This window comes from Astyanax mexicanus, chromosome 8 (genome assembly GCF_023375975.1).
Source record: "Astyanax mexicanus isolate ESR-SI-001 chromosome 8, AstMex3_surface, whole genome shotgun sequence".
NCBI lineage: Eukaryota > Metazoa > Chordata > Actinopteri > Characiformes > Acestrorhamphidae > Astyanax > Astyanax mexicanus.
In genome coordinates, this window is record NC_064415.1 from 23,716,553 (window position 1) to 23,728,931 (window position 12,379).

The window sequence follows — 12,379 nt, forward strand, 5'->3', positions numbered from 1 at the left end:
CATTGCTTTATTACTGATATTTATTTATTTTTTATTTTTATATTACAAAAACACAACAACTCATTAACAAAAAAAGAGTTTAATTTCACAAAGGAAAATCGCTACGATCTGTCACCAAGCACAGAGTCTTAAGAATAATAATGGCCCTGCAGCTCTCTTTGTCATGAATTCATTACTCCTCATCTTTTATTGATTAAAAGGTGATTAAGGTAGAGAGATTCATTAATTACAGAAGCACTTTAGTTTTGTCTTTGTCTGTCACTTGCAGACATAAGAAGTATGTTATTATTTATAGTATGAAAGTGAGGAAATAGTCCAGTAGGTGACAGAATAACTATGAGTAAGTGCAGGTAAGGAGTGTTTAATGGCTTCTGGTCTTTGTTAAGGCTGAATAATGCAGAATAAAACTTAAAAACAGAGATTTTGTAAGTATTTTGTTTTAGTATGCTTTTATTGGTAGGTATTGGAACAGAATGCAACCAATTGCATGTTAGGTTAGAGCTAACAATGAGAAAACCTCTAAATCCAATAATTTGTGTTGTCTGACAAAAAGCTTCATAATGGAACAAAGGCCCTTTTTCAATAAAATTGTGTCAAAAGTAAAAAAAATAAGTTATGTTGAAACGCTAACCTGCCTGGATTAAATAACAACTTATTCTGAAAAACAAAGCAAACAAAACTACAAATAATCTACAAATATTGTCAAAAGGAACAAGTGAGTTCAGTATAGGACAATAGATGCAATAAATGTAAGACAGCAAGAAGGACTTGACAATGCTTGTGTGAGAAATGTGTGAACAGTGGCAAATGTGCGTAATATATTATTGTTCGTTACCAATCAGCATTCCTCACTAATGTAGTTAAGAATGTGGGACTGGCCTTTTATCAAGAACTGGAAAGCGCCTGTGGTCATTAGAGGTGACAGCTGTAAATGTCAACGAAGGATCACTAGAATAACTCTGCAAACAGCTAACAACTCCACCCAGTTATGTTATGAATCTCATAAGTAAAGAAAAGCCTCTGTGGCTCATTGCTGAAAGATGAATGAAGTTAAGCAGGCCTTCGGGTAGTGGGGGGATGGGTTAATTTGGATAGAAAAGCGGTTGCTGATCAGGTTAATCTTGATCAGCCTGACATTTGTTCCCTAATTGGGTCCTCTGATGATGGTGTTCTTCTCTGAACCTTTGGTGTAAATGAAATGAAATGAAAGCAAATGTTCTAAATGAAAGCCAAGTATGGATGAGGTGTAAATGTGGTGTTTGGGCTTACACACTGATGTGTGTGTTTACACAGGTATCAAACTTAGTGGAGGATGATCGATGCACTGAAAAAGAAATACCTTTGCAAGTGAAGTAAAGTCATCTTCAATATATTCAATATGTCTAAAGTTTTTAATGATGATCAATATGTTTAGGTGCTTTAAAGGTTAATTCCATTGATTTTTCAGAGAGAGGTTTGGAGTAAAAGGTTCAGAAGAAATTTAATGATTAAGATTTGTTTATGGTGCTGAACGGAAACTGCTCAATTAAATATAGGCTATAAAAGCTCATGGAAATGTAACATATATGATATAAATATGCAGCCTGACATTGTTTTCCAATCATTCTGAGATAAGGCTTTAACTGTCACAGGTAAATAAAATCTCAGAAAATCTCTCTTTTGCTATTAATGTTATTCTGTTCTAAGTCCGTACCAAAAGACATCAGAGAAGAGTGCCGAATTGTTTAAAAAAATCGACCGCTTTTACAGTATTAGATTACATATTACATATTTACATATGCAATTCAAAATCATGAATTAAATGTTTAACATTGTTTTTTACCCAAAGAAAGCTTTTATTACTACTGCTTTACCATTCACTGTCAATTTTGTTTGTAAAAAATGCGACTAAATTTGAACTGAAGAAATGACGACCCTTGTTTTTTACATTCACTAGTGTAAAGACATCTAATGGGGTAAAGTTACAATATGCAGAATTTTGTTTTTTTTTTAAGAAATAGTAATTTTACTATAAAGGTATTATACGTATTATTATATTTAAAATGATTGTGCCAAGACACTGCAACATTTCTGCTATAATGGCCAGGCCTGCTGTCTGGAAAAGAATATGTTATTTGTATTTTTGTTATACATCAATTTATTTGATTCTTTATTTTACAAAAACTACATAATATTTAGGTTTAGGTTTATGTAGGATTAAATACATATACTTTTTCTAATTACACTTTTATATTTAATATTTTTTATTGACAATAAACTATGCACATTTTACTGTCTTGTAAAACACATGCTTTGCAAAATGATTTCAGATTTGTGCTGATGTAAGCTTAAAGAATGTATGAATCCAAGAAAAACTGAAATTAAACATATGAATATGAACGTTAAAAGACACCTTCTAAAATAAGACTGTGACCAAAACGAAGAACTAAAGCGGAAGAACAGATCATTGTGTTGAACAGGGGGATGAGGAGGAAGAAAAATGGGGTAAATGTTCTGCCTAAACCACTCAGACAGCCTGAGCAACATACCACTCATTCTGTACACCTACACACTCCCTCTTACCACCTCTATCTCATTCCTTCTCACCCTCCTCATCACCACCCTCTTTCGGCCCGCTTCTTTTGTTTATCTTAAATTCTAAGTGCACATGGTTTCAAGAAAACTGTTTTCACACACTGTAACTCCTGTACAAAAAGTTAGACAAAGTGTAGTCACCGTCACATTGGATGTTGGATATATTGGTATTTACAGTAGTGAAAAAGTAGGAGTTTGTATGTCAGGAAAAAAAGAAGAGGGTTTAAAGCACTATAAACTAGTTTCAGAGCGTTTCTTTTGCTGCAGTAATGAGTTTGAGCAAAGAAACTACACAATAAAAACTGATTTGGGTTTCTTTTAAAAAGTTGCCTTTAAATTAGATTTTATTGACTACAAATATAATTTTAACAAAATATATGACACAATTAATTATAACACAATTATGTTTCATAATATTCCATACAATGTTACCATAATATTTGCTCATTGTGCAATAATAGTGTATTAAATACATAAATAAATAATAAATAATCAATTAAATTCAGTCAGTGTTTCATTTGAGGGGAGAGTTGAAAGGGATTACAATTCCTCTAAACCCAAAACTCTGTAAAGTTCTCTTTTTTTTTGGACCCTGTAAGTTAGATTTACAAATAATAGAGATAACAAATACATACTAAGTATTGGTTGATACCAGTTAGATTTCTTTCTTTAAAACTAAAGAATTTAAAATATGTAAACTTAAGCACTTAACATCCAAAAAGCATCAAAAAAAATAAGCTTGAAAAATTGTGTCTGTTATCCTACAGCAAAAAACAGATATCGGACAATATCTAATAAAATAGTATGAGTGAATGCTATTTCAGGCTAGATTTGTTACAGGATTCATTTGTTCCTTCAGTATCTGATGCAACATTTTGTGACATGGATTCATCAGTTGAGAATTTGTAAAATCAGTGTTGTTCAATAGCAGTAAAAGTGTGGGTGTTATGTCTAGCTCATTGTTCTAACGTAACTGAATATGTATATGAATTCATGTTATTGAAATACAAAGTGTTTAGCCCTTTTGTGACTTTATTCAGCATTTCTGTGTCTGATACTGATACTCATGAGTGCTGAAATGCCTTCTCTACTAAAGGTGTGTACTTTTTGCTCTATTAATAAACAACAGCAATCGTTTTCTTACATGCAAATTTGTTGCAAGTATATTTTTTTTATTGTATTTGGGTCATTCTATGTTTTTGTGTCCTAGCTTTTACACATATATTACACTTGAGAAACATATTAGGGTTATGTATGTTTATTTAGTTTAAAAATGATATTTAAAAATATATACATTTTTTAGATGTCATTTTAGCAATTTTAGTTTTTTTTTTTTATTAAATAAGTTATATAGGCTAGTATTTCAAGCACCATGTACCACCATGTGTGAAAGATGTGTACCATGTTTTAATTTTTTCTACTATTATAAATGCAATAATTTACACTTAAACGTCATATATTTTATACATATATTGTCATGTACATTTATTTTATGTGTATTTATATGAATTCATTTTATTGCAATCCAATTGGTGAGTAAGGCTTTAGCACTTTTGAGCGTTTTTAGCGTTGCTGTGTATGATACTAATACTTATGAGTGCTGAAATGCCTTCTGAAATAAAAGTGTGTACTTTTTTGCTCTATTAATAACAACAGCGATCGTTTTCTTACATGCACATTCTTTTCACTGTATTTGGGTCATTCTATACAAACGTTTTTTTTATGTCCTAGCCTTTACACATATACTACACTTGAGAAACATGTTAAAGTTCTGCTTACTTATATTTAACAATTGAAAAATATATTAAAATAAACGTTTTTTGAGCTGTCATTTTAGCAATATTAACTTTTTTAATAAGCAATATAGGATAATATTTCAAGCACTAGAGAAATGCCGGTCCCCAAAGTTTTTCTACTATTTTCAATGCAACAATTTACACATAACTGTCATTTTTATACATATATTGTCAAATAAATGTATTTTTGTGTATTATATACATACATATGTTTGTGTGGGTGATATCTACTGTGGTTCTTAACCAATGTCCTTTCAATGTTCAGTATGTGGGACAGCCTATAGACTTGGCCTACAGTTATGTCGGTTAGATAGCGTGTGGTAGCCACGCCCCCTGCTTGGTAAGCTGTCGGTCTCTACGTCTTTAGTTAACGTTTAAAAGTCTAAACGCGTGGTTTCGCAGTCTGCCTCGCCATCTTCCCTGCTATAGTTGTTCTCTAGCCGCCTTGAGGATGAATGGGGACTTGAGGTGTGTGCGTGGGGGAGAGAGAAAGAGAGAGAGAGAGAAAACCGGTTGAACAGGTAAAACGTGGAGGCAGGTCTGGCTGGGGTTTGTTGTCACCGTTATTTCCAGGCGCATGCGCGCTGCCACCTGTTTCCTCCTGAAATGTGTAGCCTACCTGCGCCGCACTCCACCTTTGAAATTCACCTCGACTGAACGCCTCGGCATATTTCCTACACCGTGCTCCGTTAGCAGAGGCCGCTCGGAACGGGATATTTAGAGCTCTGGGACTTTCTGGAAGCTAGAGGGGACACTGGGACTAAGACTTTTCTTGGGACAATCTACGAGAACCTGTATCCTATAGGTGGAAAAGTTTACAAAGGGAATCCGGAGGAAGGAGAGAACAGAGGGAGGACAGAAACTCTCCAAGATTACTCTTTTTTACATGCTCACCTGACGCCCCCGACTAGGCCAAAGACTTTTATTATTTTTTCTCTCCTGTACAGACAGTTTTTATTCTGATTAACAAATAATTGCACAGCCTGGAGCTCGGTTGTTACTTCAGTAGGAGATAGCGGAGATCAACGCACACCATGCCGCGAGCTTTCCTCGTGAAAAAGCCTAGTGTTTCACCGGGCAAGAGAAGCTGGAGTGACCTGCCTGACCATGAGCGAGGAGACATCTACATACCAGGTGAGAGGACATAGTAGCCCAAATCACACTGCATGTTTTAATCCGAGATAGCCTATAAAACCCTCACTGCGAATAACGGTATACGCCACAGACACAAACAGCCAACACACAACACTCACCCAGGCACATCAGTCCTCAACACAGGACAAGGAAACTGTAAGGGCTTCAGTCACCTGATCAAAGGTATTCGTTTGATACTTTACATTCATTAATAAAGGCCGTTATATATTTTTCCTCACTTAGAAAAATACATTTTAAAACTAATTAAATTTATAGAAGTACTTAGCTACTACATTCGGTGTATCCGCTTATTATGTAAAACTTTCACGTTTTAGCCTATATAAAAAAATGTGTCGCAGAAGGAACCGCTACAGCCCGCTTAGTTGACCTTCAGACCCAATTGTCTTCCTCACACACGGTGTAAAATCCATTGCATCACATTCAGGCTCGCCTACACGAAACAATTAACTTACGTTAAAAAGCTTTTAATACCACCTTACTCATGAGTTAAGGCAACAGTTTGAGAATTGTGTAAGCCATACGCTGAGGGGATAAGATGAGAAAAAAACAGCCTATAATTAGCAAAAATGCTTTACAACAAACCGTTTAATTAGTAATCTTTATTTCGTTTGTTTGTTTTTGATAAGGGGAAGCAGGAGGCAGGAATTTATTGTTTAGCCTATGTTTTGGCTATCGGGTGACCTGCTGCTGATTCACCTAACGGAATACGAGCAGGACAGCCCCCTCTTTGTGAACCCCCTTGTTCATTTCCCTCCTCACTGAACACACGATTAGGCCAATCATTGACAAAATCCGGCAGGGTTTATGGGTGCAATTAGAAACTAATTTCCGAGTAGAGCATGGATGCAGAACATACAGTTTATTTTTTAGTTTATTATGTATAATTTAGTAGTATTTTAATATTTTGAGCTATTTATTTCATGTATTCACTTATGTAATCATTTTGTGTAGATGTTTTTTTTATTATTAAACTTTTGTTATAAAAATAAATGATTCTTTAATATAGGGTAGAATCTAATTAGTAACAGGCCTCGTTTATTTATTTTTTCATTAATTAATGCAGATTATGATGTAGGTAATAGGTATGCTAGGTATACAGTTGCTGTACCTGTTTTTTGTTTGTTTTGTTTTGTTTTGTTTTTTTGTCCTATGAGTTTTAGTTTACCCACTGTGGTGCTTTCATTTCTGTCCAGATTTCTAAATTATTTTAAGACGAATATTTGTGTTTTTTCCCCTCATTTTTAACCAATATTAGCAGTCTATCGAACAGCTTGTTTTTAGCCCGAGTGTTATCTGTGGTGTTTAATTTTCTCAGTAATGGTGGTTGGTGGTGTTTACAGGGTGGTCCGCTGCTGCGGGTTAATGAACAGTGAAGGAAATAACGGACCTCGCCGCGCTGTCTGCTCTTTCCCGCTACACCCTTAGCAAACATGGCACAGCCTGTTCGCGGGTAAACTCCGCAGCAGCAGCAGCAGCGGGCTGGGCTTGGCTCACCTTTCACCTCCCTCTCTCTCACCTGGATCAGCTCAATAAGGCTCTGCCATTGTTTTCTTATCGACGTTGTGTACAGGACCAGTGTCTTTAACAGGGGTTTCTTTCTAACAGCTGTGTTTGTGCCTGGGCTCAGATTTGCGCTTGGTTTGTCTGAAATTGACCGGCTGAGTTACAAGATAAGACCTGAAAACTAGCTTAATAAGAAGTAGTGTTTGATTTCGGCTTATAAAAGTGGGCAGAGCCACTATTTTTTCTTTCTTTCCGTTTTTAGGCCCTGACGCATCTTAAAACGAATTTTAAAATCGATACTAAAGCTTCTAGTTTCGAGTCAAGCCTATTACATATGAATAGACCTAAATGAAACGAAAGTCAATTGGACTCTTATATAAATGTTAAGTGGACGCCGAGCAAGCACTTAAAAACAGTTGTGCTTAAATTATGAACAATGAACGTCTATTTGTTAGCTATTTTTAGTAGTTCACTGAGTTTGCATATGTGTGTGTGTTATTTAATGTTTAAATGTTATTCAAGGTTAATTGATCATAAATGTGTAAAAATGTCAATCCAAACTTATAAAAACACATACATTAAAAAGATTCATGGATTGATTCAGTCACCAATGGGTACTATCTTTTTTTACAACAACATAAAAAAAGAATAATAAAATTGCATGCGTAATAAATCAAATGAGTAATATCACATGGTCTTCCACAGAAGGCAGTTACACACGTTCTCACACTATACAATAGTTGTATGTAGTAGTTATGTAGTTGCTGGACATGAATAGGTTAATCTCTTACTATCCCAGAGGCAAGGGAGGTAGTCTATGATATGACACGACTGCCCACAGTCAACTATCCACATTTATTACCTGTGCTGTTCCACGTTGACTGCAAACACACACACACACACACACACACACACACACACACACACATGCAGTGTGGTTGTGAGTAAAGGGAGGGGTTGACATGCAGAGCAGCCACTGAAGATAAAACTAACTTGGTAAAGCAAAGGGGAAAAAATCTGTGCACCAACTTCAACAAATTATTGGCTTTCCTCCCAAAGTTTTTTTAACCTGTCTCATTTTTGTTGCTTTGGTAATGATGCAGTTTGAATTAAGAATGTAAAAAAACATGACATTTATTTAAAAAGCCAGAGACAGAATACAACAAAAATGTATCTAAATGGAGTGAATCAAGTTAATAATTACTTCTAGCTTGTGTATTGCCCTATTATATAGTGTGCATAGTGTGCACTGTTGGCTTCTACACATACCGTTACCCACAGTCCACTGCAGACCATTTGCATTATAATTTGCAAATCATCTGCTTATGCTTCGCCAGCATCAAAAGATTCATTGTACACTTAGCTCCGAGAGACAGTTAGGAAAGAAACAGTTAGCTTTTTAGAAATGAAACCATGACAGTATGTGTTAGTATAAGAGTTTATTTGAGATACATATATTAGGTTTGATTAGGTTTTAGATGATTTGATGTAGGACTATTAGCCTATTGGCAAACATGATACTTTGCTGGAGTTTATTTGCAGGCTGTGCATTGTGTTGTATGGGCGCTTGTATAAAGAGTTCATAAGCCTGTGTCTCTAGCCTGGCTGGTCAGACTGGTACTGCTGTAACAGGAGTGGCTGACTTCAGTCCAGGACAATACATTTACACACGCATACAAAAACACACATCCACACACACATATACATGGCTGCCACCCACCCACTCATTCTCACACACACACACACACACACACACACACACACACCTTACCCAGAGGCACAACTGTCCCTGCTATCCCAAGAGCCACATAATTTAAACATTATTCATTTCAACTGTAAAATAATGTAATGTTGCATAGTAATGTTTGCTAACTGTGAACCATTCAGTCTTTATAGCAAAGAAATGCAGATTTGTTGAAATTCTAAAAAAAGTCAAAGCTCATCTCCTATTTTATTCATGCTTTTCCCTTTAGTGTCTGTGACCCCTCCAATTCTATGGGAAGAGACAGAGGCCAGTGTAGCAGAAGTGGCCCTGTGTTTGTCCACTCGCAAAGAACACATCATGTGCACTCAGAAGTACACGCAGGACCAGCACACAGTGGTTTCTACAGCTGAACTGCCTTCCTGTACATCTCTAGGACAGCATCCCAGTCCAGAGACAGAGCGCATAAGGAGTTCACAGAACAGCTCATATGTCCGCTCCAAAATCAAGGTGAGGTCTCCTTTTAGAAATCTGCCTCTCTATACATATTTTATACACTTTTTCTATGGTGAATTTCTTTAATAGATCTGTATTATTTCACAGTTAGCTGCATGTTATATGTAGTCAGTATTTAATAGAATAGAATAGAATAGAATAGAATAATGACTATGGCAGATTTGACCATAACAAGAGGGTAACACAGACAAAAGCAGAATATAATATAGCATAGTATAAAAGTACATCACTTGTTAAACACATTAAACTTATCATGTGCCTATAACTATGTATGCATTTCACTTTTCATTCCTTTAACATGAACTTAAATCTTGAATGCAGAGACTTCTATGTTAACCAATTATATTTCTGTATTTTAGACAACATAAGTCAATTTGACAGACAGTATGGTCAGTTTTCCTACTCTCAATCTACATATTTTTGAATTTCCTTTATAGGTGACCACTGGTGATCCCCCTGTCGAAGCTTTTCCAACCATTCCAAGTGTAGCAACTGCTTCTCCTGATGCTGTCTCAAGCCTCAGCCCAGCAAGCAGCTCTGGCACATCTTCAGCACCTTCAACCCCTGTACCGAGTGGGAAGTTTGTGTGTCAGGTGTGCCAGAAGGTGTTTCAGTTTCAGCGTATGCTCAACAGACACCTAAAGTGCCACAGTGAACAGAAAAGGCATCTTTGCACTTTCTGCGGAAAGGGCTTTAACGACACCTTCGACCTCAAGAGGCATGTCCGCACACACACAGGTATGTTTTGGGGCTAGAGTTACAGTAACTTTTTTTTCTTTTAACTATTGGACCAAACAAGGTCAGAAAGTAGAGATTTGATTACAGAGCTGTGTAACACTATGAGTATAGTGTTATATATATTGTGTGAATGCATATAAAGTTTCTAATTTCCCTGGATGCTACTTAAAAGCGGTAAAGGAAAGAAAACATTGTCTTACGAATACTAAGTGCACTTAATGCACACTGGGTTTATAAGATAATGTTAGGTTATCTTCATCACAATATTTGTCTTTGCCCTATTGGTCTTCTACATCTGAGATATTGGTGAACTTCAAACCAAACACTGAATGTTTTTTTGTGCAATGGGGTCATCCTGACCAATGGCAGATATTATTTTGATATTTTGATGATGCTCACATTGTTGTAGTAAGAATAATGTAATAAAAATGATGGTTAATTGTAATATAATAATAGCATAGTTAGTGTAAACATAGTCGATAATAGATGGTGGAAACTAGTCTGAGTAGCAGGATACCCTTATAGTCAAACTACCATGTCAGGTTGGATAGGTTTGACAGTCACAAAATCAAAGATTTAAAAGTGTGGGATTATATCTGTATGGATTTATAGAGCGCACATTATGCGAATAGATAATTAAGATGTAGCTAACACTTTGCCAGATCTGACTATAACAGCTTAATTGAATGGAGAGAGCCAGAAGGTAACACAGACACAAGCATGAGCCATAATGTAACAAAGACACAAGCATTCCCCAGTGTTTCTAATGCTGTATTATAATAGGAATCTTGTTTTTTGTCTATAGCTCACAATGTGTATATATATATTAAATATACGTATTTCTGTCTCTCATGTTCCTCCAGGTGTTCGTCCGTATAAATGTAATCTGTGCGAGAAAGCCTTCACGCAGCGCTGCTCTCTGGAATCACACATGAAGAAGATCCATGGCGTGACCCAGCAATATGCCTACAAGGAGCGGCGCACCAAGCTGTATGTCTGCGAGGAGTGCGGTCACACCGCACCTACCCAGGATTCACTGCTGCGCCACCTGCACACCCAGCATCCAAACAGTGCCTTCTTGCGGGCCAAGGCTGCACGAAGGCAGGCTGGGGCAGCAGGTGACGCTGCTCTGGAAGAAAACTCCCTGCCTGGTTCTCCTTTATCCCTGAACAGTGATGACACAGCAGGATCAGAAATGTAGAAATGTATGTATTTAGATTTAATTTAGGCCAGTAAGGGAGACTCCTGGAATTCCTGCAATTTTGTGTAACCTCATTTAAATGGAATATTATGTAGGAAGAAAAGAAGGATCAGAAACAAAAGTAGAGAGAAAACTAAAAGATACACTAAATATACATATTTGTCTTTCATTGTCATGCTATACTACATTAATTCACTGACTGTGTTTTAAACAGCTGAGACAGCTGTAGTTTACACTTACACTACAGATGAGAGCTGGTTCTTCCCTTTGAAATGAGTAGATGACAAAATGGTACATGATACTTATTTTCTACTTGAGTTTACATCAATATTTTGCTTTCTTTGAGAGAAACAAGTAAAATATCACAGATGTATATGCAATAAATGTTCTGATTTTTTTACTCAGGGCAGACACAGTTATACAGAAGTGCCTTACTTTTCTTATGTTTTATTTTTTCCTTTTCTTTGGATGTGAGGAATATTGAAGGGGATTTTTGGTCAATGATTATTGATGTTTGTACAGACTTGACAGATGTGTTGTAAAAAATAAGATTTCTATTTATACCAGGGGGTTTGTAATGTTCTTGGTGGAGTTTCTCCTTTGTTCCAGATTTTATACATTTAAAATAACGTGTAATGCATTGTATGTATTTTGGACATGTTTTGACTGTTTTGAAAGGTTGCACAACAATTAATGCTGGTTTGTCTTCATACCACATATTCTGACAATATCGAAAGAACGCACAACATTTAAAGCTAGTTTGTCTTAAAGCCACATATTCTAAACAGAAGCAGATGAATATATAAATATATTCTATTCTATATAAAAGGTATTGATTTGAATGTGCTTTCTAAACAGGAAAATAAATGTGTCCCTTTATTTTATGCTATACGCTTTGATCTATTTATTTTTAATAACTCTGTTCTAATCAGAAATCTTTAACAGTGTAAGACAGCTTGGTTGATATGATACATTGGTAAATCACTATTTTGGAGCAGGAAATGGAGACTGAATGTGTGTGTGTGTGTGTGTGTGTGTGTTTGTGTGTGTTTGGGAGAGAAAGAGAGAGAGAGATTCAGTGGGTGGATGTTCAGTGTGCAGGCAGTGGATTCCAGATCTTTGTTTGGTCTTGTTGCTGGAATTCACTTGGAGCCTGATTGTAGGGTTCTGATGTGTTAACGGTTTCAGAGCTTT

At 36.1% G+C, this 12,379-nt stretch overlaps 1 protein-coding gene across 1 annotated transcript; it reads left to right on the plus strand.

Moving 5' to 3' along the window:
- The first annotated feature begins 4,778 nt into the window (after nucleotides 1-4,778).
- Nucleotides 4,779-12,074, plus strand: ovol1a (ovo-like zinc finger 1a). Its single transcript, XM_007248025.4, has 4 exons — nucleotides 4,779-5,504; nucleotides 9,002-9,240; nucleotides 9,684-9,984; nucleotides 10,848-12,074. The coding sequence occupies exons 1-4, from the start codon at nucleotides 5,405-5,407 to the stop codon at nucleotides 11,183-11,185; spliced, it is 978 nt and encodes a 325-aa protein (XP_007248087.1). The 5' UTR covers nucleotides 4,779-5,404; the 3' UTR covers nucleotides 11,186-12,074.
- Nucleotides 12,075-12,379: the final 305 nt, after the last annotated feature.

What these genes read in the sequence shown, in the direction of transcription:
- ovol1a (XM_007248025.4), top strand. Translation starts at nt 5,405, where the DNA reads ATGCCGCGAGCTTTCCTCGTGAAAAAGCCTAGTGTTTCACCGGGCAAG. An exon ending in ATGTCCGCTCCAAAATCAAG is followed by an intron (nt 9,241 to 9,683) that starts GTGAGGTCTCCT and finishes TTTCCTTTATAG; the next exon opens with GTGACCACTGGTGATCCCCC. An exon ending in GCATGTCCGCACACACACAG is followed by an intron (nt 9,985 to 10,847) that starts GTATGTTTTGGG and finishes ATGTTCCTCCAG; the next exon opens with GTGTTCGTCCGTATAAATGT.